Raw genomic sequence first — 23,456 nt, forward strand, 5'->3', positions numbered from 1 at the left:
CATCGATAGCAACGCGTAGGGTTTGGGACATAAGGCCGAACGGAAATTATCTCATAGCCTGCTTTGATTTTCGATGGGAGTTGAACTCTGTCAAATGTCAAGAAGACAGTGCGGGTTGGAATGATGTTCGTGTCAACCCTTTTCGTAACACTATGAACAGCCGTTACGCCCTGGTCAGACAGGTAGTGCTGAATTTCTTCGTCAGACAATCCATCGAATGAGTGTGTATAAACGGCTCCACGCAAGGAATTTAAGGTACGGTGTGGTTCCACCCGGACAGGGAAGGTGTGGAGCAGAGAAGTATGCAGCAATTTTTGTGCCTGTAGGGCACTGACTGTTTCTAACAACAGGGTGCCATTCCGTAGTCTGGAACAAGACTTTACAGGACCTGCAATTGCGTCGTCACCTTTCTGAATAATGAAAGGGTTGACCCTGGAGAAGTCTTAACTTTCGTCAGACCGAGAAACAACAAGGAACTGTGGCAACGATGGAAGAACTGTCTGTGGCTGACACTCAGTGAACTTACGTTTGTGAGCAGACATAGTGGAAGGTGAGGAAACCATTGCGGAAGAATCCCCCATGATTACCGGCGTCTCCGATGGCCCGCTCCTCCCTTGTGGGGGCCCTCTCTGAGGGCACTCCCGCCTTAGGTGATTGTTCACACCTCAGGTCACTCCTCCCGCCAAACGGACGGGGGGACCAATCGGCACTTTCGGAAGGTATCAGCTCGGGTAATCACCCCTCCCTGGGCCTGGCCGTTACCAGGGTGTACGTACGTGTCCTACCTGTCTACCCGGGGCGGGGAATCATGCGTTACCCCGTCACCAGCTACGCATGGAAGTGCGTGGGTCGGCCTTCAGACACGCACAGGGAGGAAAAAAAGAAAGGGAAAGGAAAGAAAAGGGGTTTCAAACGCCGCAGCGGAGAAAAGGGCAAAGAGAAGAGGGTAGGAAAAGAGAAGGACAGAGGAAGGACGAAGACTGGCAAGTGTAGAAAGCAAGGAATTTGTAACAGTTTCGAGCGTCCGTCTCCGGACGTAGGCACAAACCATACTCCCAGAGGGGGAGTAAGGGAAGGAAAGAGCCAGAGGTGAGGGGGGAGGGGCGAAGATGGGGGACGGGGAAGGATGCGGAAAGGGAAGGTATGCAGCCCGGAAAGGAAGGAGGGCCACATTAGCTCGGTGTCCCATGCTCGCTACGCACGTGTCCACAAAAGAGTTGTGGACCCCCTGGGGGGGGGGGGGGGCAGTAAGTTTGTTTCTATCTTTCATCCAACGAGTCAACAAGTAGAGTCTGCAGTCGTGTGTGTGTGTGTGTGTGTGTGTGTGTGTGTGTGTGTGTGTGTGTGTGTGTGTGTGTGTTTGAGGGTTACGGGCGCTAAACAGCGGGGTCATCAGCGCCCAAACGCATAAAAACAGGATCACATGCAGTGAAGGGACTAAGACGTACAGCGAACAAGGAGTATGGCTAAAAGAGACAGACCTGACGCAGTTTCAAATCCTCACATCCAGAGGCAAAACAAGAGGAGAAGGAACACACGAAAAAGGAAGGGAAACTAGGAAAAGAGAACAGAAACCGAAGGGAAACAAGGAGGTAATCGTGACTGGCTGACCTCTTACCTAAAACCTGGGTGAGCCAGTCACCCAGCAGCACATTAAAACCCTCTCCCTAAAACCCGGGCAACAAATTGGACAGGACACAAAACCGTAAGACCTTAAGTACAGTAGTTGCGTCATCCTGTAAAATAGAGGGCAAATCCGGTGGCAAAGAAACCACCGCCCTCTGGTCAGAGAATAAAAGACAGTCAAGTAAAATGTGGCGGACAGTAATCTGGACGCCACAAGCACTGCAGATTGGGGGGTCCTCCCGCCGGAGTAAAAAGCCATGCGTGAAGGGACTGTGCCCGATGCGGAGGCGAGTGAGGAGAACCTCATCCCGCCTGCATGACTGGTAGGACATACGCCATGGCCGCGTGGTGGCCTTGACCAGACGCAGCTTATTTTCACCGACTGCCAGCCACTCCTCTTTCCACTGATGCAGAACGCGAAAACGCAGGAGGGAGGTAACAGCATGGAGGGGGACGGCACATGCAACAATGTGAGGGAGGGAACACGCATCTTTGGCAGCCACATCCGCCAGTTTGTTTCTCCTAATACCCACGTGCCCCGGCACCCAGCAGAAGGAAACCACCTTCCCCTGCCGTTGCAGGTGGAGTAGGGCATCATGGATGTTCTGGACGACCGTATCCGCTGGGTACAAGTGTTGCATGGTCTGAAGGGCACTCAGGGAGTCAGAACAGATGAGGAACTTACGACTGGGAACACATCTCATCTGCTCCAATGCCCGCAGGATCGCAAACAATTCGGTATCAAAGATGGTAAACGCCGCAGGAAGCCGTAACTTGACGACTCGATCAGGGAAAACAACAGCACAACCAACAGAGTCCCCCTGTTTAGAGCCATCCGTAAATACTGGTACATGGTCGGGATGCTGGTTTAAAATATCATAAAATAAGGAGGTAAAAAACGCAGGAGTGCAGCTCCTCCGGTACTCCGACAAGTCTAAAAGGACGCTGGGCCTCTGGAGCAACCAGGGAGGCAGGCGAGTAAAACCTTGTCGTTGGGGGGCCACACGCTCGACACCAAGGGACTCAAGCAAATGCTTGGCACGAATCCCAAATGGTCTCGTTGCCCTGGGACGACTGGAAAAGAGACGTTCCATAGGCGGTCGGGCAACGGTAGGGTACGCAGGGGAGGTAGGACAGGCAAGGAATTGACACACCTGTTGCACTATGAGGAGATTCCGCCGGATGGCGAGCGGCGGTTCCCCTGCCTCAGCACACAGGCTGGGGATGGGACTGGTACGGAAGGCACCAGCGGCCAGCCTGATACCCTCATGGTGTACTGCGTCAAGGATCTTCAGATACGAAGGCCGTGCGGACCCATACACGGTGCAACCATACTGAAGACGCGATCGAACGAAAGCCCTATAAAACTGCAGCAGACGCGCCCGATCTGCTCCCCAGGACCGATGGCTCAAACACTTCAAAATATTCAGCGCCTTCAGGGCCCGCACCTTGAGGTCTGTAAGGTGAGGCAGCCACGACAATTTGGAATCAAAAGTGAGGCCCAGGAACCTCACAGTGTCTCTAAAAAGGAAGAATGGTGTCCCTCAGACGCAATTCAGGGGAGGTAAAAAGACGTCGAGAACGATTAAAATGAACACACACACATTTGTCTGCAGAAAAGGTAAAACCCGTCTTCGCAGTCCATGCCTCTAATCGCTGTATCGTAAGCTGCAACTGCCGACTAGCAGTGACAAGACTGGAGGAAGAACAGAAAACAGCAAAATCGTCCACAAACAACGAGCATTGGGCAGGACTCCGGACAGTGGACGTGATACTGTTAATGGCGACGGCAAAGAGGGTGACACTTAAAACGCTGCCCTGAGGAACACCATTCTCCTGCACATACAAATCAGATAGCACATTACCAACCCTATATCGAAAGAGGCGGTGGGAAAGAAAGGACCGAATGAAGATGGGGAGACGGCCACGAAAGCCCCACTGATGGAGTTGATTGAGGATATGGCGGCGCCAAGTAGTGTCATACGCCTTATGAATGTCAAAGAAGACACCTAGACAATGCTGGTTACGCAGGAAGGCCTGCTGGATGGCCGCCTCAAGCAGGGTCAAGTTATCGATAGGGGAACGACATCTCCGAAAGCCACACTGAGAGGGGCTAAGGAGCTGCCTGGTCTCGAGCAGCCAAACCAGGCGACGGTTGACCATGCGTTCCAACGTCTTCCCGACACAGCTCGTCAAAGCAATACTCCGATAACTACTGGGATGCGTTTGGTCCTTCCCCGGTTTGAGGAGGGGTATCAAAATCGCCTCCCTCCACGAGTCAGGGTACGTGCCAGATAACCATATCATATTAAAAAAATTCAGGAGAACTTCCTTGGAAGGCAGTAACAAGTGCTGCAGCATGCTGTACCGGATTTGATCATGGCCAGGCGGAGTATCATGAGCCTCAGACAGCGCCGAATCCAGTTCCCACATTGTGAAGGGGCAATTGTAGGGTTCAGAATTTGGAGACCGGAAGTCCAAGCGACCCCTCTCGATGGCAGTGCGGTAGAAATCTGGATCACAGTGAATAGTAGCGGTAGATTCCGCAAAATGCATAGCCAGTGTCTGGGCAATGTCTCTCGGCACCGTGAGGAGACTTCCTTGATGCAGCAATGCTGTGACAGGTAGTTGGCTGAGTTTCCCGGAAATCCTCCTGATGGCTTCCCATACTTTCGTAGAATTAGTGGAACGGGAGATGGAGTTCAAGAACGATTGCCATGACCGTCGTTTGCTCTCTTTGATCACTCGCCGCGCTTGGGCCCTTGCCACCCGAAAGGCCGCAAGATTGTCAGCTGAGGGACGGCACTTGAAGCGGCGCAGAGCTGCACGGCGGGCTCGGATGGCTGTGCGGCACTCAGTGGTCCACCAAGGGACAGGACGCCTCTTGGGATGACCGGATGACCGTGGGATTGACAGTTCAGCAGCACGGGAGATCACGGCTGTAACATGGTCTACCCATTCGTGGACACTGGCACGGTGTTCCAAAACAGCCAGTTGGCTGAAAATTGTCCAGTCAGCTCTGCAGAGGTGCCACCGGGGCGGCACTGGTAATGCCATAGCCTCATCCAGGAGGCGAATCCAAAGAGGGAAGTGGTCACTAGAATGGAGGTCAGCAGCAACCTCCCACACAGCAGAATCCGCTTGTGCTGGAGAGCAAAAGGAAAGGTCAATAGCTGTTGACGATCCAGAAGCAGTACAGAAATGAGTGGGAGCACCAAAGTTGAGGATGCACAGTTCTTCAGACATCATGAGGCTTTCCAGAATGCGACCCCTGGAGCAAGTAGTCGAAGAGCCCCATAAGACATTATGAGAATTGAAGTCCCCCAGAAGAAGAAATGGGCGGGGGAGTTGGCTAATAAGGTCTGCGAGAGCCTCAGAGTCTATCGCATCCTGAGGTGGTAAGTAAAGTGAACAGACTGTGAGCCTCCGACCCACAAGAAGGTCAACTGCAACTGCTTGCAAGTCGGTAACGAGAGGGAGCTCAGATGAGGGGTGCATGTCACGGACAAAAACCGCAACACCACCCTTTGCCCTTTCCCCCGTCAGATCATCTTTCCGATAGACGGTATAGCCCCATAAAGAAGGAGCATCAGTGGCCCGAAAATGTGTTTCTTGGAGACGTAAGCACAAAGGGCACTCTCGGACAAGGAGCTGTAATTCGGCCACATGCGTCCTGAACCCATTTAGGTTCCACTGTAATATGGGAGCCATTGATCAGGGGGGCTGAACTCTCGTCCTGCCTCTGTGCTTTGGAGGAGAGCCCTTACTGGCCGGAGATTTATTCCTGGGGCGAGAAGATCGCCCCCGGTCGACGTCAATGTCCATCAGCTCCGATGACGACCCACGGGAGACTTCAGACAGTACGATGGCCTCGTCATCGGACCGACCCTGACTAGTCTCCGCAGGTGGCAAAACCTTCAGCTTCGGCGTCTGTCTTGGGGGGCTTAGAAGGCAGAGCCTTGTCAACAGGTGGAGCATTACTCGCCTGGGCAGAAGGCCCCATATGGGGAGAGGGAGGAAGTACCCCAATATCAGCAACCACAGCCTTGTCAGACGTTGCGGGGAGAGCCGCAGGTTGCAAAACAACCGCAGCAGCAGAAGTGCACTGGCAAACGCAGGTATTAGTGCTAACACTAGCAACCTCCGTTTGCGTAGCAACAGTGGCCATTTGTACCGGTTTTTTCAGAGCGGAAGCGAAAGATGTAGTAAACACAGGAGGTTGCATGGCCTTAAAGAGCTTCTTGGCCTCACCATAGGCGATGCGCTTAGATGTTTTAATCTCCTGTATCTTCCGTTCGTCGAGATAGATGGGGCAGACCCGGCTCCAGACAGGGTGACTCCCAGAGCAATTCACGCACTTCACAGGCGATGAACAATCAGCTCCTTCATGGGCAGGCTGACCACATTTACCACAAGTGGCAATCCCATTGCACCCCAACGTAGTATGCCCAAAGCGCTGACATTTAAAGCAGCGCAATGGGTTGGGGAAATATGGCCTTACCGGCAAATGTAAGAACCCCGCTGTAACATGCTCTGGGAGTTGTGGGCAACTGAACGTGAGAATAAACGAGTCGGATTTGACTAGGTTCCCATCGACTCGTTTCATAATATGCTGCACGTCATCAGCCCATTCAGATTTTAACTCGTCTATGAGGATATCCACCAAGCCCCTACATGTCAAACACCCTTACTGTAATTCAGAGTGGAGTGGAGCTCGGTCTCGATAGCATACTCACCGAGACAGGTTGCCTTCCGAAGAGAAGTGACTTGACGGGAACTAGATGTCTCAACTAACAGAGTCCCATTGCGCAGTCGCTTCACAGATTTCAGTGTTCCTGCAATTCCCTCAAGACCCTTGTGGATGTAAAAGGGAGAAACCCTCTCAAAGCTACCCTCCTTCCGTTTAATAATCAAAAACACATTCTGATTATCAGCATGTGCTCTGTTACGACAGTCTGATAAATCTCGATCAACACTAGGTGCTGGAGGACTCGCAGCACGAAGGCGCTTCTTCGATGGGGTGTGTTTTCCTACCAGTGGCCCACCCAAGCCAATGGTAGGGGGAAATGTAGAGGTCGAAGGGTCCATTGCGGTCCCACGAGCAGCTAGGGAACTAAAGGTCCGCTCAGACAGAGCCCCCCGTGCCTGAGTAAGGCTTATAACAACTGGGGTGCGGCAGGTGCCCCCAGAGGTTGCCCGCTTGCGACTGTTCCACCTCAACAGCCATGCATCTCATAGGCGCGGAGCACACCGGACGATTGAGGGGTTTTTATAGAGGTTGGCCTTCCTCGCAATCCAGGCGGTCAAGCCAAGATTACCATTCCCCGCAGCACACAACATTCCACCGCCGCGCCATACGGTGGTCGCTGAAGCATGTCCGGGGGTTACAGTGACAGGAGACCGGCGGCGCCGACCAGTCCCCAGCTCAGGACCCGGGGGTCGCCATGCCCGTACTCAGCAAATGAATGCCGAGCACCTGGGGGGTTGCAGTCATAGTCACTTACAGTTGGGGACCATCGCAGGCAGTACTAAGTGACCAGAATAGTGTACATGGCAGACTTTTACTGCACCAGCAGTGAGGCTAACATGGTCTGTTACAGAGTACAGCACCACCAGGACTATCTTGAGTTAAGTAATCTATTCTTACAAATAAAGAACCCAGTTAATATATGCTTGCAGTTTGCATTATAGAAAGATGAACCAACCATGAACCAACATACTGTCCTTGCTTCCCATGGTACAAGACTACAGTGACAATGCGATGACACTAAATCATTATCCCGAAACACTGTCCAGCTCATCTTGCCTGTGACAGGCACTGCGTACCTCACACCTGCGGGCCATATGACACTGGAAAACTTCCCAGTATTCATCCACTGGACATCCTTTAGAGGACACTACACGGCAGCTCACCAACCAATCCAAATTCCAAGCTTTACATCAGTTACCTACTTAGGAGTGGCATGACTATATTCCTAATAGTGCAGCCCACTATATTAGCATTCCCCGTGCAATGGGTACTGATGTTTCCTACAGCAGTGTTTGTCAGTCATCACAGATAAAGCACCCAACTGGTAACTTCATGAATAATTCTCATATTAGCACCAATCTTTTAGTAGAGCAGGACCATCTTTAACTGGCCTTCTCTAGTTATCATGTACTTTCCTCAGATTGCAATGAAGTTCTACTCTTCTTGGCTAACTGGGAGCATCCCTCTTGTGCATTTTTCATTATTTTCTTGCCTCCAGATACTTGTGTTCCACCAGGTAGCCTTCCTCTATGTGTTTTGTGCTTCCATACAGTGTTTGCATGGTTTTACTCTGTTCAAAAAACATTGCTCCTGGTTCCTTTGCATTGCAGATGACTGCACACTTTTGCTGTCTCATGTTCAGTGAGTCTTTGCCTTATTCTTACTTTCTCTCTCTTTTTCTGTCTTGTGGTGGTTACACTTCATTCCTTTATTCTGGTGTCGTCCTGATGTGCCATTCCACCATCTTGTCAACCTAGGGATCTCTCATGCTTTTGCCATTGCTCTCACTTGCTCATTTACCTCGGCTCCTTCCATGCCCAAACCTTATCTTCTGCAGCCCCCAGAATCCTCTGCACTCTGGCTGCTCCCCCTTCTCTCTCCCCTGGTACCATTGCTATATATCTTCTCTAGTCAGATCTCATATCTCAGCTCCTGCCATGTCTCCCATCAGTCTGCTCTCACTGATGCTTTAAGCCCATCTTAGATCTCTTCCTTCCCCTCCTGGTCCTCCTCTTTGGTGAATGTGGCTCTTGCCCTATTTTGTTCTCTGACTGACACATGCAAGGCCTGCCTTCTGCCTTTGGTCAGGCCCTGCCTGGCGGTGCTGTGGTCTGGTCACCACAGTCATCTCTTACAGCCTCATTAACTTCCCTGCTCATCTCAGTTGATGTCTCTAAACTTTTGTTTCAACGCCAAGGTTCAACTAGTGTCTCACTTTTGGCGGCCCAGTTGCCCTTTCTAAACAATGCTGCCACAAATGTTTCATTTTTCCAGGTTTACTCTTCACTCATCTGACTATGTTGACCTAACAGCTTGACTCCACCAGCTATGTCCAATGCTGCTCATACCTTCTGCCAAAAGTCCATTGTTGTGATCAGCTTTCCTTCCTCCCTCTGCAGTTGCTGCACTTTGTGAAGAGAAACCTATGGTCTCCTGGTGCATTTTGCTTGCACTGTTACATCTGGCCCAGCTTCTGTTGTCATATCCAGCTGTTACTGCCTGTCTGGCCCCATTGGCACCCTCATGTCCCACCTGTGTGCCTCCCATTTGCCACCTGTGTCCTGTCACTGTCCAATTCCCAGCCAGCCTGCAACAGTGTTACAAAAAAGACACATGGCTGCAGCAATGGGCACATCCAACACCCTTTTTCAGTGCTGCTAGTGCTAGTGCCACCAACCCTGGTGCCCTTTTTGATTCGAAAACCATCGCTGGCACACATGCCTCTTGTTTCTGACTTGCATACCAGAAGCCATTGTCCCCCTGTAAGCCCCTACATGATGCATGCCAGCACCTTCTCAGTCCAACAGCTGGTTAGTTAAAAGAGGGGGGAAGGGATCAAACTGAGGTCATTGGTCCCTTGTTCCAATTAAAATAATTCCATAGGAGAAAGAATAAAACGACGCAGCACAAAATGGGGGAGAAAAATCACAAGAATGACAGAAGGGCAACGAACACTACAGTGAACAAAACAGGACATGAAAACCAGAGAGGGAGAAGAAACAGGTTGGAGGGAGAGCAGATGACCATGATTGGCTGACCACAAGAATAAAAAAGAAGCAGCCAGCCACTGTGAACACATTAAAACCTCCAGCCTAAAAGCACTAGGGTGAAGGGAACAGATAGATGAAGAACATGCGCTGAAACTTAGATCAAAAGATAAAACCCACCCTCATGGATAAAATATAAAAATAAATCAGCTGATAAGGCATTCCTCACCCCCCCCCCCCCCCCATGAACCGTGGACCTTGCCGTTGGTGGGGAGGCTTGTGTGCCTCAACGATACAGATAGCCATACCGTAGGTGCAACCACAACGGAGGGGTTTGTGTTGAGAGGCTAGACAAATGTGTGGTTCCTGAAGAGGGGCAGCAGCCTTTTCAGTAGTTGCAGGGGCAACAGTCTGGATGATTGACTAATCTGGCTTTGTAACACTAACCAAAATGGCCTTGCTGTTCTGGTACTGCGAATGGCTGAAAGCAAGGGGAAACTACTGCCGTAATTTTTCCCGAGGGCATGCAGCTTTACTGTATGATTAAATGATGATGGTGTCCTCTTGGGTAAAATATTCTGGAGGTAAAATAGTCCCCCATTCGGATCTCCGAAGGGGACTACTCAAGAGGACGTCGTTATCAGGAGAAAGAAAACTGGCGTTCTACAGATCGGAGCGTGGAATGTCAGATCCCTTAATCAGGCAGGTAGGTTAGAAAATTTAAAAAGGGAAATGGATAGATTAAAGTTAGATATAGTGGGAATTAGTGAAGTTTGGTGGCAGGAGGAACAAGACTTTTGGTCGGGTGACTACAGGGTTATAAATACAAAAGCAAATAGGGGTAATGCAGGCATAGGTTTAATAATGAATAAAAAATCGGAGTGCGCGTAAGCTACTACAAACAGCATAGTGAACGCATTATTGTGGCCAAGATAGACACAAAGCCCACTCCTACTACAGTAGTACAACTTTATATGCCAACTAGCTCTGCAGATGAAGAAATTGATGAAATGTATGACGAGATAAAAGAAATTATTCAGGTAGTGAAGGGAGACGAAAATTTAATAGTCATGGTTGACTGGAATTCGGTAGTAGGAAAAGGGAGAGAAGGAAACATAGTAGGTGAATATGGATTGGGGCTAAGAAATGAAAGAGGAGGCTGTCTGGTAGAGTTTTGCGCAGAGCATAACTTAATCATAGCTAACACTTGGTTCAAGAATCATGAAAGAAGGTTGTATACATGGAAGAACCATGGAGATACTAAAAGGTATCAGATAGATTATATAATGGTAAGACAGAGATTTAGGAACCAGGTTTTAAATTGTAATACATATGCAGGGGGCAGATGTGGACTCTGACCACAATTTATTGGTTATGAACTGTGTATTAAAACTGAAGAAGCTTCAAAAAGGTGGGAATTTAAGGAGATGGGACCTGGATAAACTGAAAGAACCAGAGATTGTACAGAATCTCCCCGATGTTGTTCAATTTGTATATTGAGCAAGCAGTAAAGGAAACAAAAGAAAAATTCGGAGTAGGTACTAAAATCCATGGAGAAGAAATAAAAACTTTGAGGTTCGCCGATGACATTGTAATTCTGTCAGAGACAGCAAAGGACTTGGAAGAGCTGTTGAACGGAATGGACAGTGTCTTGAAAGGAGGGTATAAGATGAACATCAACAAAAGCAAAACGAGGGTAATGGAATGTAGTCCAATTAAGTCGGGTGATGTTGAGGGAATTAGATTAGGAAATGAGATACTTAAATTAGTAAAGGAGTCTTGCTATTTGGGAAGCAAAATATCTGACGATGGTCGAAGTAGAGAGGATATAAAATGTAGACTGGCAATAGCAAGGAAAGCGTTTCCGAAGAAGAAAAATTTGTTAACATCTAGTATAGATTTAAATGTCAGGAAGTCATTTCTGAAAGTATTTGTGTGGAGTGTAGCCATGTATGGAAGTGAAACATGGACAATAAATAGTTTAGACAAGAAGAGAGTAGAAGCTTTCGAAATGTGGTGCTACAGAAGGATGTTGTTGATTCGATGGGTAAATCACATAACCAATGAGGAGATATTTAATAGAATTGGAGAGAAGTGGAGCTTGTGGCACAACTTTACTAGAAGAAGGGATCAGTTAGTAGGACATGTTCTGAGACATCAAGGGATCACCAATTTAGTATTGGAGGACAGCGTGGAGGGTAAAAATCGTAGAGGGAGACCAAGAGATGAATACACTAAGCAGATTCAGAAGGATGTAGGCTGCAGTAGGTACTGGGGGATGGAGAAGCTTGCACAGGATAGAGTAGCATGGAGAGCTGCATCAAACCAGCCTCAGAACTGAAGACCACAACAACAACAACAACAACAACAACGACAACAACAACGACAACAACAACGACAAGGCATTGTCAGATAAAATTAGTCGCAACAAGACTAGTAACCGAAGATTTCGTCACAGGGCAGTGAAAGTGGGGCAGTGACCAGAAAATGGGCCACTGTCAACTGGGTACTGCATTGACACTGAGGTGGATCCTCATAGTGCACGAGATAGCCGTGGGTCGCCCATGTGTGGCCAATGTGGACCTGGCAGAGAACCACAGAGTCCCTGCAAGAGGCACTCTTCAATGACTTCCACACATTCACAGTCCCCTTAATGGCTCGCAATTTGGTGTGCATACTGAGCTTATGTGATTAAGTCTCCCAAGGCCAAAAAACCTTGCAGCATATAATGAAGGCAGGTCAATTACGAGAATGCCTATCTCTAGAAACTGTTTCCGTGTAGTCTATTTGGCCAGCCTGTCGGCAAGCTCATTTCCATGGAGCCCAGACAAACACCACAGAATGATTAGACCATTCCATGGCATAGATGGACTCCTTGATGGTTGCTACCAAAGTATGACGACCTCTCCGGGGGACACCACTTTGATAAAGAACTGTCCGTGGAGGTGGAGAGGCTTGTGTATCCGCGTGACGCTGAGGGCTATGCCTAAGGTAGGGTATCTACTGCTGGAAAGGCCTCAGCCGATGGATCAGACTAAGAGTGTCCCACAACATCCCATCTTCCCTATCCATTCCTAGTCCTACCCAACTCCCTGACCCAACACAAGTTGTGATGGGATCTGTGCCAACAGGTGCATGGCACATAGGATTAAGATCAAAGGCTTGTCTGATATTGCTTTTAGGGTTCTTGCAGGTCAGTGTCAGGGTTCTCAAAGATGGAGACAGGAGATGTTGCAGATTAATCTGCAGCACAGTAAAGGGTGCCTCTGCTGCCCTGAGTCACTGCCTGGGGAGGCAGGAAGTGGATGTGGCCACAACACAAGAAATCTATTTACATGAAGGGGGTGTATTGGGTCTCGATGGTACTCGAGGTAAGCTATTCCATGTTAGAAATCTAAGAAACTCCAGACCATGCATCTACGTAAGAAATGGAATTTCTTTCATGCCAATGATGGACTTCTCCTCAAGGGATTTAGTGACCATTAAATTGCAGCAATTTGATGAAGTTACCACAATGTAAATTGTTTTGGCCTCAGCATACCTCCCTTATGAAGACAGCTCTCCTCCTCCCTCCTTGGAGGTGAGGAGACTGGTAGAGACTTGCCATCAGCAAAGTGACCAACTGCTGGTGGGATGTGACGCCAATGCCCATAACCTACTGTTGGGCAGCAAGGAGACCAACTGTAGAGGTGAATACCTCCTTGAATTCCTTTTAGCTGTCAACTTAGAGGTCCTGAATAGGGCAATGAACTTACATTCAGGAATAGCAGGAGGGACGAAGTAATTGACATAATCTTTGGTTTCATGATAATGGGCAGCTATGTCAAACAATGGCATGTGGTGCTGGAGCCATCCTCATTGGACCACATCCATATTAAATTATTAAATTCAAGGTTGAAATGGGAATCAGACAGACCATGACCTATAGGAATCCCAGGAAAACAGACTGGGAGAGATATACGAGGGACCTTGATTTAGGCTTATTGAAAGTTAAAACCTCAATAAGGAATCCAGTAGAACTGGAAGAAGTAGAACTGGAAGAAGTAGAACTGGAAGAAGTAGAACTGGAAGAAGTAGAACTGGAAGAAGTAGAACTGGAAGAAGTAGAACTGGAAGAAGTAGAACTGGAAGAAGTAGAACTGGAAGAAGTAGAACTGGAAGAAGTAGAACTGGAAGAAGTAGAACTGGAAGAAGTAGAACTGGAAGAAGTAGAACTGGAAGAAGTAGAACTGGAAGAAGTAGAACTGGAAGAAGTAGAACTGGAAGAAGTAGAACTGGAAGAAGTAGAACTGGAAGAAGTAGAACTGGAAGAAGTAGAACTGGAAGAAGTAGAACTGGAAGAAGTAGAACTGGAAGAAGTAGAACTGGAAGAAGTAGAACTGGAAGAAGTAGAACTGGAAGAAGTAGAACTGGAAGAAGTAGAACTGGAAGAAGTAGAACTGGAAGAAGTAGAACTGGAAGAAGTAGAACTGGAAGAAGTAGAACTGGAAGAAGTAGAACTGGAAGAAGTAGAACTGGAAGAAGTAGAACTGGAAGAAGTAGAACTGGAAGAAGTAGAACTGGAAGAAGTAGAACTGGAAGAAGTAGAACTGGAAGAAGTAGAACTGGAAGAAGTAGAACTGGAAGAAGTAGAACTGGAAGAAGTAGAACTGGAAGAAGTAGAACTGGAAGAAGTAGAACTGGAAGAAGTAGAACTGGAAGAAGTAGAACTGGAAGAAGTAGAACTGGAAGAAGTAGAACTGGAAGAAGTAGAACTGGAAGAAGTAGAACTGGAAGAAGTAGAACTGGAAGAAGTAGAACTGGAAGAAGTAGAACTGGAAGAAGTAGAACTGGAAGAAGTAGAACTGGAAGAAGTAGAACTGGAAGAAGTAGAACTGGAAGAAGTAGAACTGGAAGAAGTAGAACTGGAAGAAGTAGAACTGGAAGAAGTAGAACTGGAAGAAGTAGAACTGGAAGAAGTAGAACTGGAAGAAGTAGAACTGGAAGAAGTAGAACTGGAAGAAGTAGAACTGGAAGAAGTAGAACTGGAAGAAGTAGAACTGGAAGAAGTAGAACTGGAAGAAGTAGAACTGGAAGAAGTAGAACTGGAAGAAGTAGAACTGGAAGAAGTAGAACTGGAAGAAGTAGAACTGGAAGAAGTAGAACTGGAAGAAGTAGAACTGGAAGAAGTAGAACTGGAAGAAGTAGAACTGGAAGAAGTAGAACTGGAAGAAGTAGCAGAGGCAGTTACCTCAGGACAACTGCACAACCACTAACAAGTGCACATATAGCATTGTACCTTGGTGTAATAACTTAGAAATGCAAAGGAAACAGGTATGGAGACTGTTTAATATTGGGAGACGTAAAGGACAATGGGCTAGATATCTTGAGGCCCTTGTCAACTACAATATTGCAATCAGACAAGCAAAGGAGGCATCCTGGGAGGCATTCTGTGAGGAAGTGGAGTGCACAAGCCAGACTGCACAAGATTTTCACTAGAGTACCAACCAATCCAGGAGATACATTGAGGAAGGAGGATGTGGAATATACCACAACAGCACATGAGATGCTGGAACTGCTCCTCAAAACTAACTTTCCTCAGTATGATCTGCCAGACCACACCGTCCAAAATGTGATCCCTGAGAGACAACAGTTCTCAGGCACTCAAAGAGAGGACTGGGAATCGGGGGAGGGGGGGGGGGGGGGGAACATTCTAACTGTTCATGTCACCTGGCCCAGATGGAATTTTTCCAGCTCTCATTCAACAGGCAGGAGAGAAGCTCATAAGAGTTCTATGCAGGCTATTCAGGGTTAGCCTATCAGTAGGAATCATTCCCAGTGCTTTGAGGGCAGTGAAGGTTGTCTTCACTCCAAAGCCAGAGACAATTTATCATACGAAGGCTAAGGATATGAGACCAATCAGTCTGTCCTCCTCCATTCTCAAAACATTGGAAAAACTGGTTAATGTATATATTAAGGAGAGGATGCTAAGTAGTGCCCCCCTACATTCAAACCAGCACGCATATCAACCAGGTAAATCATACAAGTCATCTCTCCTCCAACTCGTTGGGAAGGTGGAGAAATCACTTCCTAGAAATAGCCCTGTGTATCTTCCTACATACCAAGGGGGCCTTCAGTAACATGACCTTCGATTCCATGGTAAGGGTAGCAGAGGTGCATGACCTGGGGACCACAATATGCAGGTGGACCAGGGCCATGCTTAGTGGAAGGAATGATGGTAATTAACACCACTAGAGGCTGCACATAAGGAGTAGTTCTGTCCCCGCTATTGTGGAATCTAGTGGTGAATGAAATCATTGTGGAATTAATTTCCAGACAATGCTTCTGCCAAGGATATGCAAATGACCTTGTCCTAGTAATACTAGGCAAATTTACTCATACAGTTAGAAATATGGCACAAGAAAGTTTGAACATTGGGCAAAATTTGTGCATTAAACAGGATCTCAGTGTTAATCCTAAGAAGACTGTTGTGGTGCCATTTACAAAGAGACATATTCGACACTCAAGTTGGAATACAAAGCTCTTCGATGAAACTTGACCTGTGAAGGGGATAGTGAAATATTTAGGGGTAACCTTAGATGAGAAGCTAACATGGACCCCTAACACTAAGAGTGTCCATTCCAAGGCAAAAAGTACACTAGTGAGTACTAGAAGGGCTTGTGGCAAAAACTTGGGCCTAAGCCCCAGGGGTATGCACTGGATATACACCACAGTGGTCAGACCTACAATTTCCCATGGGGCCATAGTTTGGTGGCAGAAGGTAGAACAGCAGGTTGCAGCTAAGGAGCTGGCTAAGGTGCAGAGATTGGCCTGTTTAGCCATAGTGAGTGAAATTAGCAGCACACCAACTGCTGAAATGGAAGCCATACTGGACATGCCTCCACTACACCTTTAGGTCAGGATGGAAGCAGCAGCTGGGGCACACAGACTTAAAACTGGCAAAAACTGGCTCTCACTCAGATATCGAGAATCACACACTAACATAGTGAGTGAGGTAAATATAGGAACGGCTGGGGAAATGCCTGCTGACTACATAATAACTCCCAACCGCTTTGACAAGCCTTACAATATAATTGGAAGCAGGGAGAAGTGAGGGAACAGTTCGACACAGTACGGGGACATAATTTGGTTCACCGATGGATCAAACATTGACCAAGACATTGGGGCAGGGGTGTATGTGGTTCAGCCAAGACTGGAGGGCATCAACTCTCAACAAAAACTGGCCTCTGTATTCCAAGCTGAAATTACCGCAATCGGGGCACATGTGGAGGAGAATATACATAGGTGCTACAAGAAGCCAAGTATCTGCATCTATTCAGACAGGCAGGCAGCTCTGAAACCATTGGCAGCTCCTACAATGAGATCTAAGATTGTTGCAGAATGCCACAGGGCTCTGGTGGAGCTAGGGGGAAGCAATATGGTAAACCTAGTGTGGGACCCTGGCCACTCGGGGATCTGTGGCAATGAACAAGCCGACAGGTTGGCTAGGATGTGGACAACAACTCCATTTATTGGATTGGAACCTGTCCTGACAATCACCAAGGCTACGATTAAATTAGAACTATGGAACTGGCTTAGGAAACAGCAAGTAGGACACTGGACCAAGGTCCATAAACAAAAACATGGGAAGGTAATAATGCCCAAGCCATGTTTTAAAAGAATCTCTTTAATCCTGGGGTTGAACAGGAAAGAGATCAAATTCATGAATGGACTTACGACCAGCCATGGGAATCTCAAAAAACACCTACACACAATGGGTAAAATGGAAGAGGGCCCTAAATGTAGGATCTGTGATGAGGGATAAGAAACTTCATCATACCTAATCTTTGAATGCATGGCATTGGAGAGTAAAAGGTACAGAATCTTCAGAAGAACTAGACCTGAAGAAATTGTGTTTAACAAAAAACTGGTAGTTGGACTCCTTGCAATATTTAAGGGCACTGGTTGGCTTTACTAGGTAGACAGGGAGTGATACCGTGCAATAAACTTAGTTTCGGTGTGGGCATTGGCGGGTTAGGCATAAGCTGTTTTAGCTTCCCTGATAAAATCAAATCCAATCAAAATCAAAGGATGACAAGGGTAGCACTGGTTGATATATTGTAGGCTGCTCAACGACTCAGTACACAAAAGAAACGACTCCTCAGGGCAAGAACGGATATGCTCAAAATTACAAAACAGTCACCAGCTCTGCAGTGAGAACACTGCAGCCATCAGGAAAGGAATGCTGTTCAATATGGCCTCTGTCAATGACTGCCATTGAGCCGTCGGTGTAAACCATGTCAGAGCCCCAGAAAACGTCAAGAATTGAGAGGAAGTGACAGCAGAGAGCCGCTAGAGTAACTGAATCCTTAGGGCCATATGAAAGTTTCCAGACAAAGCCGCAGCCAAAGTTAACACCACGGAGGAGTATGTGGGTTGACCTGGAATGAAGGTGGTAAAGGGAAGGACTCCAGTTCAGACAGAAGTGATCACATGCAAACTGCAATCATAAGTGCTGACCTGGGACGTAGATGTGGAAGATGAAATGCCATGGTTGGGAAGAGTAGACAGTAATTTGGATACTCAGGAGAACTATGAAGGTGTGCAATGTAACTGTCGAGCAGTTGTTTATGTCTAACCTTCAATGGAGGGTATCCAGCCCCCACCAGTATGCTGGTCACCAGACTCTTCCTAAAAGCTCCTGTCGCTAGTTTAACGCCGCAGTGGTGCACTAGATGAAGTGCAAACAATGCTAGGGTGCTGACGAACCATGAACCGGACTCCCATAGGGAAGGTGGGATTGAACAAGAGCTCTGAAGAGCTGCAATAGGGTAGAGCGATATGCACCCCAGTTTGTGTTGCTCAGGCAGCGGAGGGCACTGAGGTGCTGCCAGCACTTCCGCTTAAGATGATGGTGAGGTAGCCAAGTCAACTGGTATTCGAAAACCAGTCCTAAGAATCGAAGCCTCCACTACAGTGAGTGGATCATCGGGAAGGTAAAGTTCTGGTTCTGGATGAATGGTGCGACGTCGACAGAAATGCATGACATGACTTCACAACTGGAAATAGGAAGCTGTGGGCTAGTGGCCATGACTGCACCTTGTGGATGGCTCCCTGTAGGGGCTGCTCAGCAGCACTAGTACTGGAGCAGCAGTACGAAATGCAGTTGTCTTCTGCATCAGAGAAGGTGAGACAGAGGGCCCAACAGCTGCTGCTAGACCGTTAATGGACACTAAAAATACAGACAGACAATACAGAGCTCTTTTCTTTGTGGTTTTAGGGCGCACAACTACAATGGTCATTAGCGCCCAGACTAAGTTAGGAATGCACCGCACGGTACAAGGTTAAAACAGCAACTAAAAGGGACAACACTATAAAAGACGTATTAACAGGCATAGGATTAAAAAAAACAGCATAATCAAATGTCCTTAGACAGGTTTGTGAAGTTGATAAAACGAAGAACGTGAGCAGCTGCTCCTGGGTCATCCGCTAAAATGGCATCCAGAGTACATGGCAGGCCAAGATCAAGACGCAGTGTAGTAAAATCCGGACAGGACGTTAAAATGTGGCTAACCGTCAGCAATTTCCCACGTTGGCAGAACGGCGCCGGCGCAGTCGTCAGCAGATGGCGATGGCTGAACCAGCAGTGTCCAATTTGTAACAGGGCCAAAACGACCTCCTCCCACCGAGAAGGGTGTGAGGAGGACGTCCAAGCCGTGGGAAGAGGTTTCAAGGCCCGAAGCTTGTTGTTCATAAGCGCAGAACAATCGGCATGCCACAGCGACAAAATGAGCCGACAAATGACCCTGCTACAATCTGACGAAGGGACACAACAAGAAGCCGTCCGAGGCTGGAGAACTGCAGCCTTGGCCGTGGCATCTGCAGCTTCGTTCCCAGGGATACCGACATGGCCAGGAACCCACATAAAGCTAACCGGAGAACCGACGTCCACCAGCTGCTGAAGAGAGCGTTGGATCCAGTGCACGAAAGGGTGAACCGGATACGGGTCGCTGAGGCTCTGGATGGCGCTCAGGGAATCGGAGCAGATGACATAAGCAGAATTACGGTGGCAGCAGATGTAAAGAACAGCCTGGTAGAGGGCAAAGAGCTCAGCTGTGAAGACCGAACAATGGCCATGGAGCCGGTATCTGAAACTTTGTGCCCCGACAATAAAAGAACACCTGACCCCATCATTGGTCTTAGAGCCATCTGTATAAATGAAGGTCATATTAATGAACTTCGAATGAAGTTCGACAAAACCGGAGTGGTATACCGAACCAGGGGTAACCTCCTTTGAGAGCAAGCTGAGGTCAAGGTGAACGCGAACCTGAGACTGGAGCAAAGGTGGCGTGTGGCTCTCGCCCACTCGAAAGGTGGCAGGGAGTGAAAAATTAAGGTGTTGAAGGAGGTGACGAAAGCAAACTCCAGGGGGTAGCAGGGCAGAGACATACAACCTGTATTGACGGTCGAGAGAGTCATCAAAAAAGGAACGATAAGACGGGTGGTCGGGCATAGCCAGTAGCCCACAGGCATACCGACAAAGCAGTATATCGCGCCGGTAGGTGAGTGGCAACTCACCGGCTTCAGCATGAAGACTCTTGACGGGACTAGCATAAAATGCTCCGATCGCAAGACATAACCCCCGATGTTGTATAGAGTTGGGGAGGCGTAAGATGGACGGCCGTGCAGAGGAATATACGAAGTTCCCATTATCCAGCTTTGAGCGGATGATCGACCGATATAGGTGAAGTAGGACTGTTCGATCCGCAGCCCACGACGTACCGCTGAGAACACGGAAGGCATTTAGGGAACGGGTACAACGGGCAGCCAAATATGACACATGTGGAGACTAGCTACGTTTCCTGTCAAATTTAAGACCTAAAAATTTTGTTGTCTCCACGAATGGGAGAGCAACAGGACCAAGTCTTAAGGACGGTGTGAGAAACTCTTTGTAGCGCCAGAAGTTAATACAAACCGTCTTCTTGGCAGAAAAACGGAAGCCATTGGAGAAACTCCAGGAGTAAAGACGGTCAAGACAAAGCTGAAGACAGCGCTCCAGGAAACATGTATGCTGCACGCTGCAGTAGACGGCAATGTTGTCCACAAAAAGGGAGCCTGATACATCAGCTGGGAGGCAATCCATTATTGGATTGATCATTATGGCGAAGAGAGCAGCGCTCAAAACTGAGCCCTGTGGCACCCCATTCTCCTAGCGAAAGGTGTCCGACAGGACAGAACCCACACGTACCCTTAACTGTCGATCCATTAAAAAGGAACGAATAAAAAGAGGGAGGCGACCACGAAGGGCCCATGTATGCATGGTGTGGAGAATGCCCACTGTCCAACAGGTGTCGTAAGCCTTCTCCAAATCAAAGAACACAGCTGCGGTCGGGCACTTCCGCAAGAAGTTATTCATAATGAAGGTCGACAAGGTAACCAGATGGTCAACAGCAGAGCGGCGCCTATGAAATCCACATTGTACATTGGTAAGTAGGCGTCTAGATTCGAGCAACCAAACCAAACGAGAATTAACCATTTGCTCCATCACCTTACAGAGACAGCTGGTAAGCGAGATGGGTCGATAACTGGAAGGCAAGTGCTTGTCCTTCCCCGGCTTAGGAATCGGGACAACAATAGACTCGCGCCAGCATGCAGGATCATGCCCCTCAATCCCGATGCGTTTGTAAGTACGAAGAAGGAAACCTTTACCCCCAGGAGAAAGGTTCTTCAGCATCTGAATATGAATGGAATCAGGCCCTGGAGTGGAGGACCATGACCGGGCAAGTGCGTTTTCGAGTTCCCGCATGGTGAATGGGGCATTATAACTTTCACTATTTGAGGAGCGGAAGTTAGGTGGCCTAGCCTCCTCGGCCTGTTTTCGGGGGAGGAAGGCAGGGTGGTAATGAGCGGAGCTCGAAACCTAATCGAAAAAGTGGCCGAAGGCATTGGCGACATCCTCAGGGGACACAAGGATGTCATTCGCAACCATCAAGCCAGAAACTGGTGACTGGACCTTAGTGCCAGACAGCCGGCGCAGGCTACCCCAGACAACAGAAGGAGTAAAACTGTTGAAGGTGCTTGTGAAAGCAGCCCAGCTGGCTTTCTTGCTTTCTTTAACAATACGATGACACTGCGCATGTAATCGTTTATAATTGATACAATTTGCCACTGTAGGGTGGCGTTTAAAGGTGCGTAAAGCACGTCGATGAGCATGTAAAGCGTCTCTACATGCTGCGGTCCACCAGGGGACCGGTACGCGACGTGGAGAAGTAGTGTGAGTGATGGAATATTCAGCAGCAGTTTTTTTTTTTTTTTTTTTTTTTTTGTGGTTTTCGGGCGCACAACTTCAATGGTCATTAGCGCCCTGACTACTCTAAGAATGCACCGCGAGGCACAAGTTGACAACAACAACTAAAAGGGAAAACACAATAAAAGACAGACTGACAGGCATAGGATTAAAAAACATCATCAAATGTCCTTAGCGAGGTTTGTCAAATTGATAAAACAAAGAACACGAGCAGCTGCTCGTGGGTCATCCGCTAAAATGGCATCTAAAGTAGTAGGCAGGTTAAGATCGAGGCGCAGTGTTTTAAGATCGGGACAGGACATTAAAATGTGACGAACCGTCAGCAAGTGCCCACATGGGCAGAACGGCGCCGGCGCAGCCGTCAGCAGATGGCGATGGCTGAACCGGCAGTGTCCAATTCTTAACCTTGCTAAAACGACCTCCTCCCGCCGAGAAAGGCGTGAGGAGGACGTCCAAGCCACGGGAAGAGGTTTTAAGGCCCGAAGCTTGTTGTCGGTAAGTGCAGCCCAATCGGCATGCCACAGCGACACAACGCGCCGACAAATGACCCTGCTAAAATCGGACGAAGGGACACAACAAGAAGCTGTCCGAGGCTGGAGGACCGCAGCCTTGGCCGCGGCATCTGCAGCTTCGTTCCCAGGGATACCGACATGGCCAGGAACCCACATAAAGCTAACCGGCGTACCGACGTCCACCAGCTGCTGAAGAGAGCGTTGGATCCGGTGTACGAAAGGGTGAACCGGGTACGGATCACTGAGGCTCTGGATGGCGCTCAGGGAATCTGAGCAGATGACATAAGCAGAATGTCGGTGGCGGCAGATGTACAGAACAGCCTGGTAGAGGGCAAAGAGCTCAGCTGTGAAGACCGAACAATGGCCATGGAGCCGGTATTGGAAACTTTGTGCCCCGACAATAAAGGAACACCCGACCCCGTCATTGGTCTTAGAGCCATCTGTATAAATGAAAGTCATGTTGTTGAACTTCGAACGAAGTTCCAAAAAACGGGAGTGGTAGACCGAACCGGGGGTGACCTCTTTTGGGATCGAGCTGAGGTCGAGGTGAACGCGGACCTGAGCCTGGAGCCAAGGTGGCGTGCGGCTCTCGCCCACTCGAAAGGTTGCAGGGAGTGAAAAATGAAGGTGTTGAAGGAGGCGACGAAAGCGAACTCCAGGGGGTAGCAAGGCAGAGACATACAACCCGTATTGAAAGTCAAGAGAGTCGTCAAAAAAGGAACGATAAGAAGGATGGTCGGGCATTGACAGTAGCCGACAGGCATACCGACAAAGCAGTATATCGCGCCGGTAGGTGAGTGGCAATTCGCCAGCGTCAGCATGAAGACTCTCTACGGGACTGGTATAAAATGCTCCGATCGCAAGTCGTAAACCCCGATGTTGTATGGAGTTGAGGCGGCGTAAGATGGATGGCCGTGCAGAGGAGTATACGAAGCTCCCATAATCCAGCTTGGAGCGGACGATCGACCGATATAGACGAAGTAGGACGGTTCGATCCGCTCCCCACGACATACCACTGAGAACACGGAGGACATTTAAAGAACGGGTACAACGGGCGGCCAAATATGACACATGTGGAGACCAGCTAAGTTTCCTGTCAAAGGTAAGGCCTAAAAATTTGATTGTCTCCACGAGTGGGAGAGCAACGGGACCGAGTCGTAAGGACGGTGGGAGAAACTCTTTGTAGCGCCAGAAGTTAATACAGACCGTCTTCTCGGCAGAAAAACGGAAGCCATTGGCGACACTCCAGGAGTAAAGACGGTCAAGAGAACGCTGAAGACAGCGCTCCAAGACAC

The 23,456-nt window shown here is 48.5% G+C and overlaps 1 protein-coding gene across 1 annotated transcript in view; it reads left to right on the plus strand.

Moving 5' to 3' along the window:
- Nucleotides 1-23,456, plus strand: part of LOC126228026 (apical junction molecule-like) — a 122,920-nt gene that overhangs the window by 44,701 nt on the left and 54,763 nt on the right. Inside the window, exon 4 of the mRNA XM_049942271.1 lies at nt 13,378-14,576. Coding sequence (XP_049798228.1) covers nt 13,378-14,576 — 1,199 coding nt within the window. The remainder of the gene's footprint in view (nt 1-13,377; nt 14,577-23,456) is intronic.

Source organism: Schistocerca nitens, unplaced genomic scaffold (assembly GCF_023898315.1).
Source record: "Schistocerca nitens isolate TAMUIC-IGC-003100 unplaced genomic scaffold, iqSchNite1.1 HiC_scaffold_351, whole genome shotgun sequence".
Lineage (NCBI taxonomy): Eukaryota > Metazoa > Arthropoda > Insecta > Orthoptera > Acrididae > Schistocerca > Schistocerca nitens.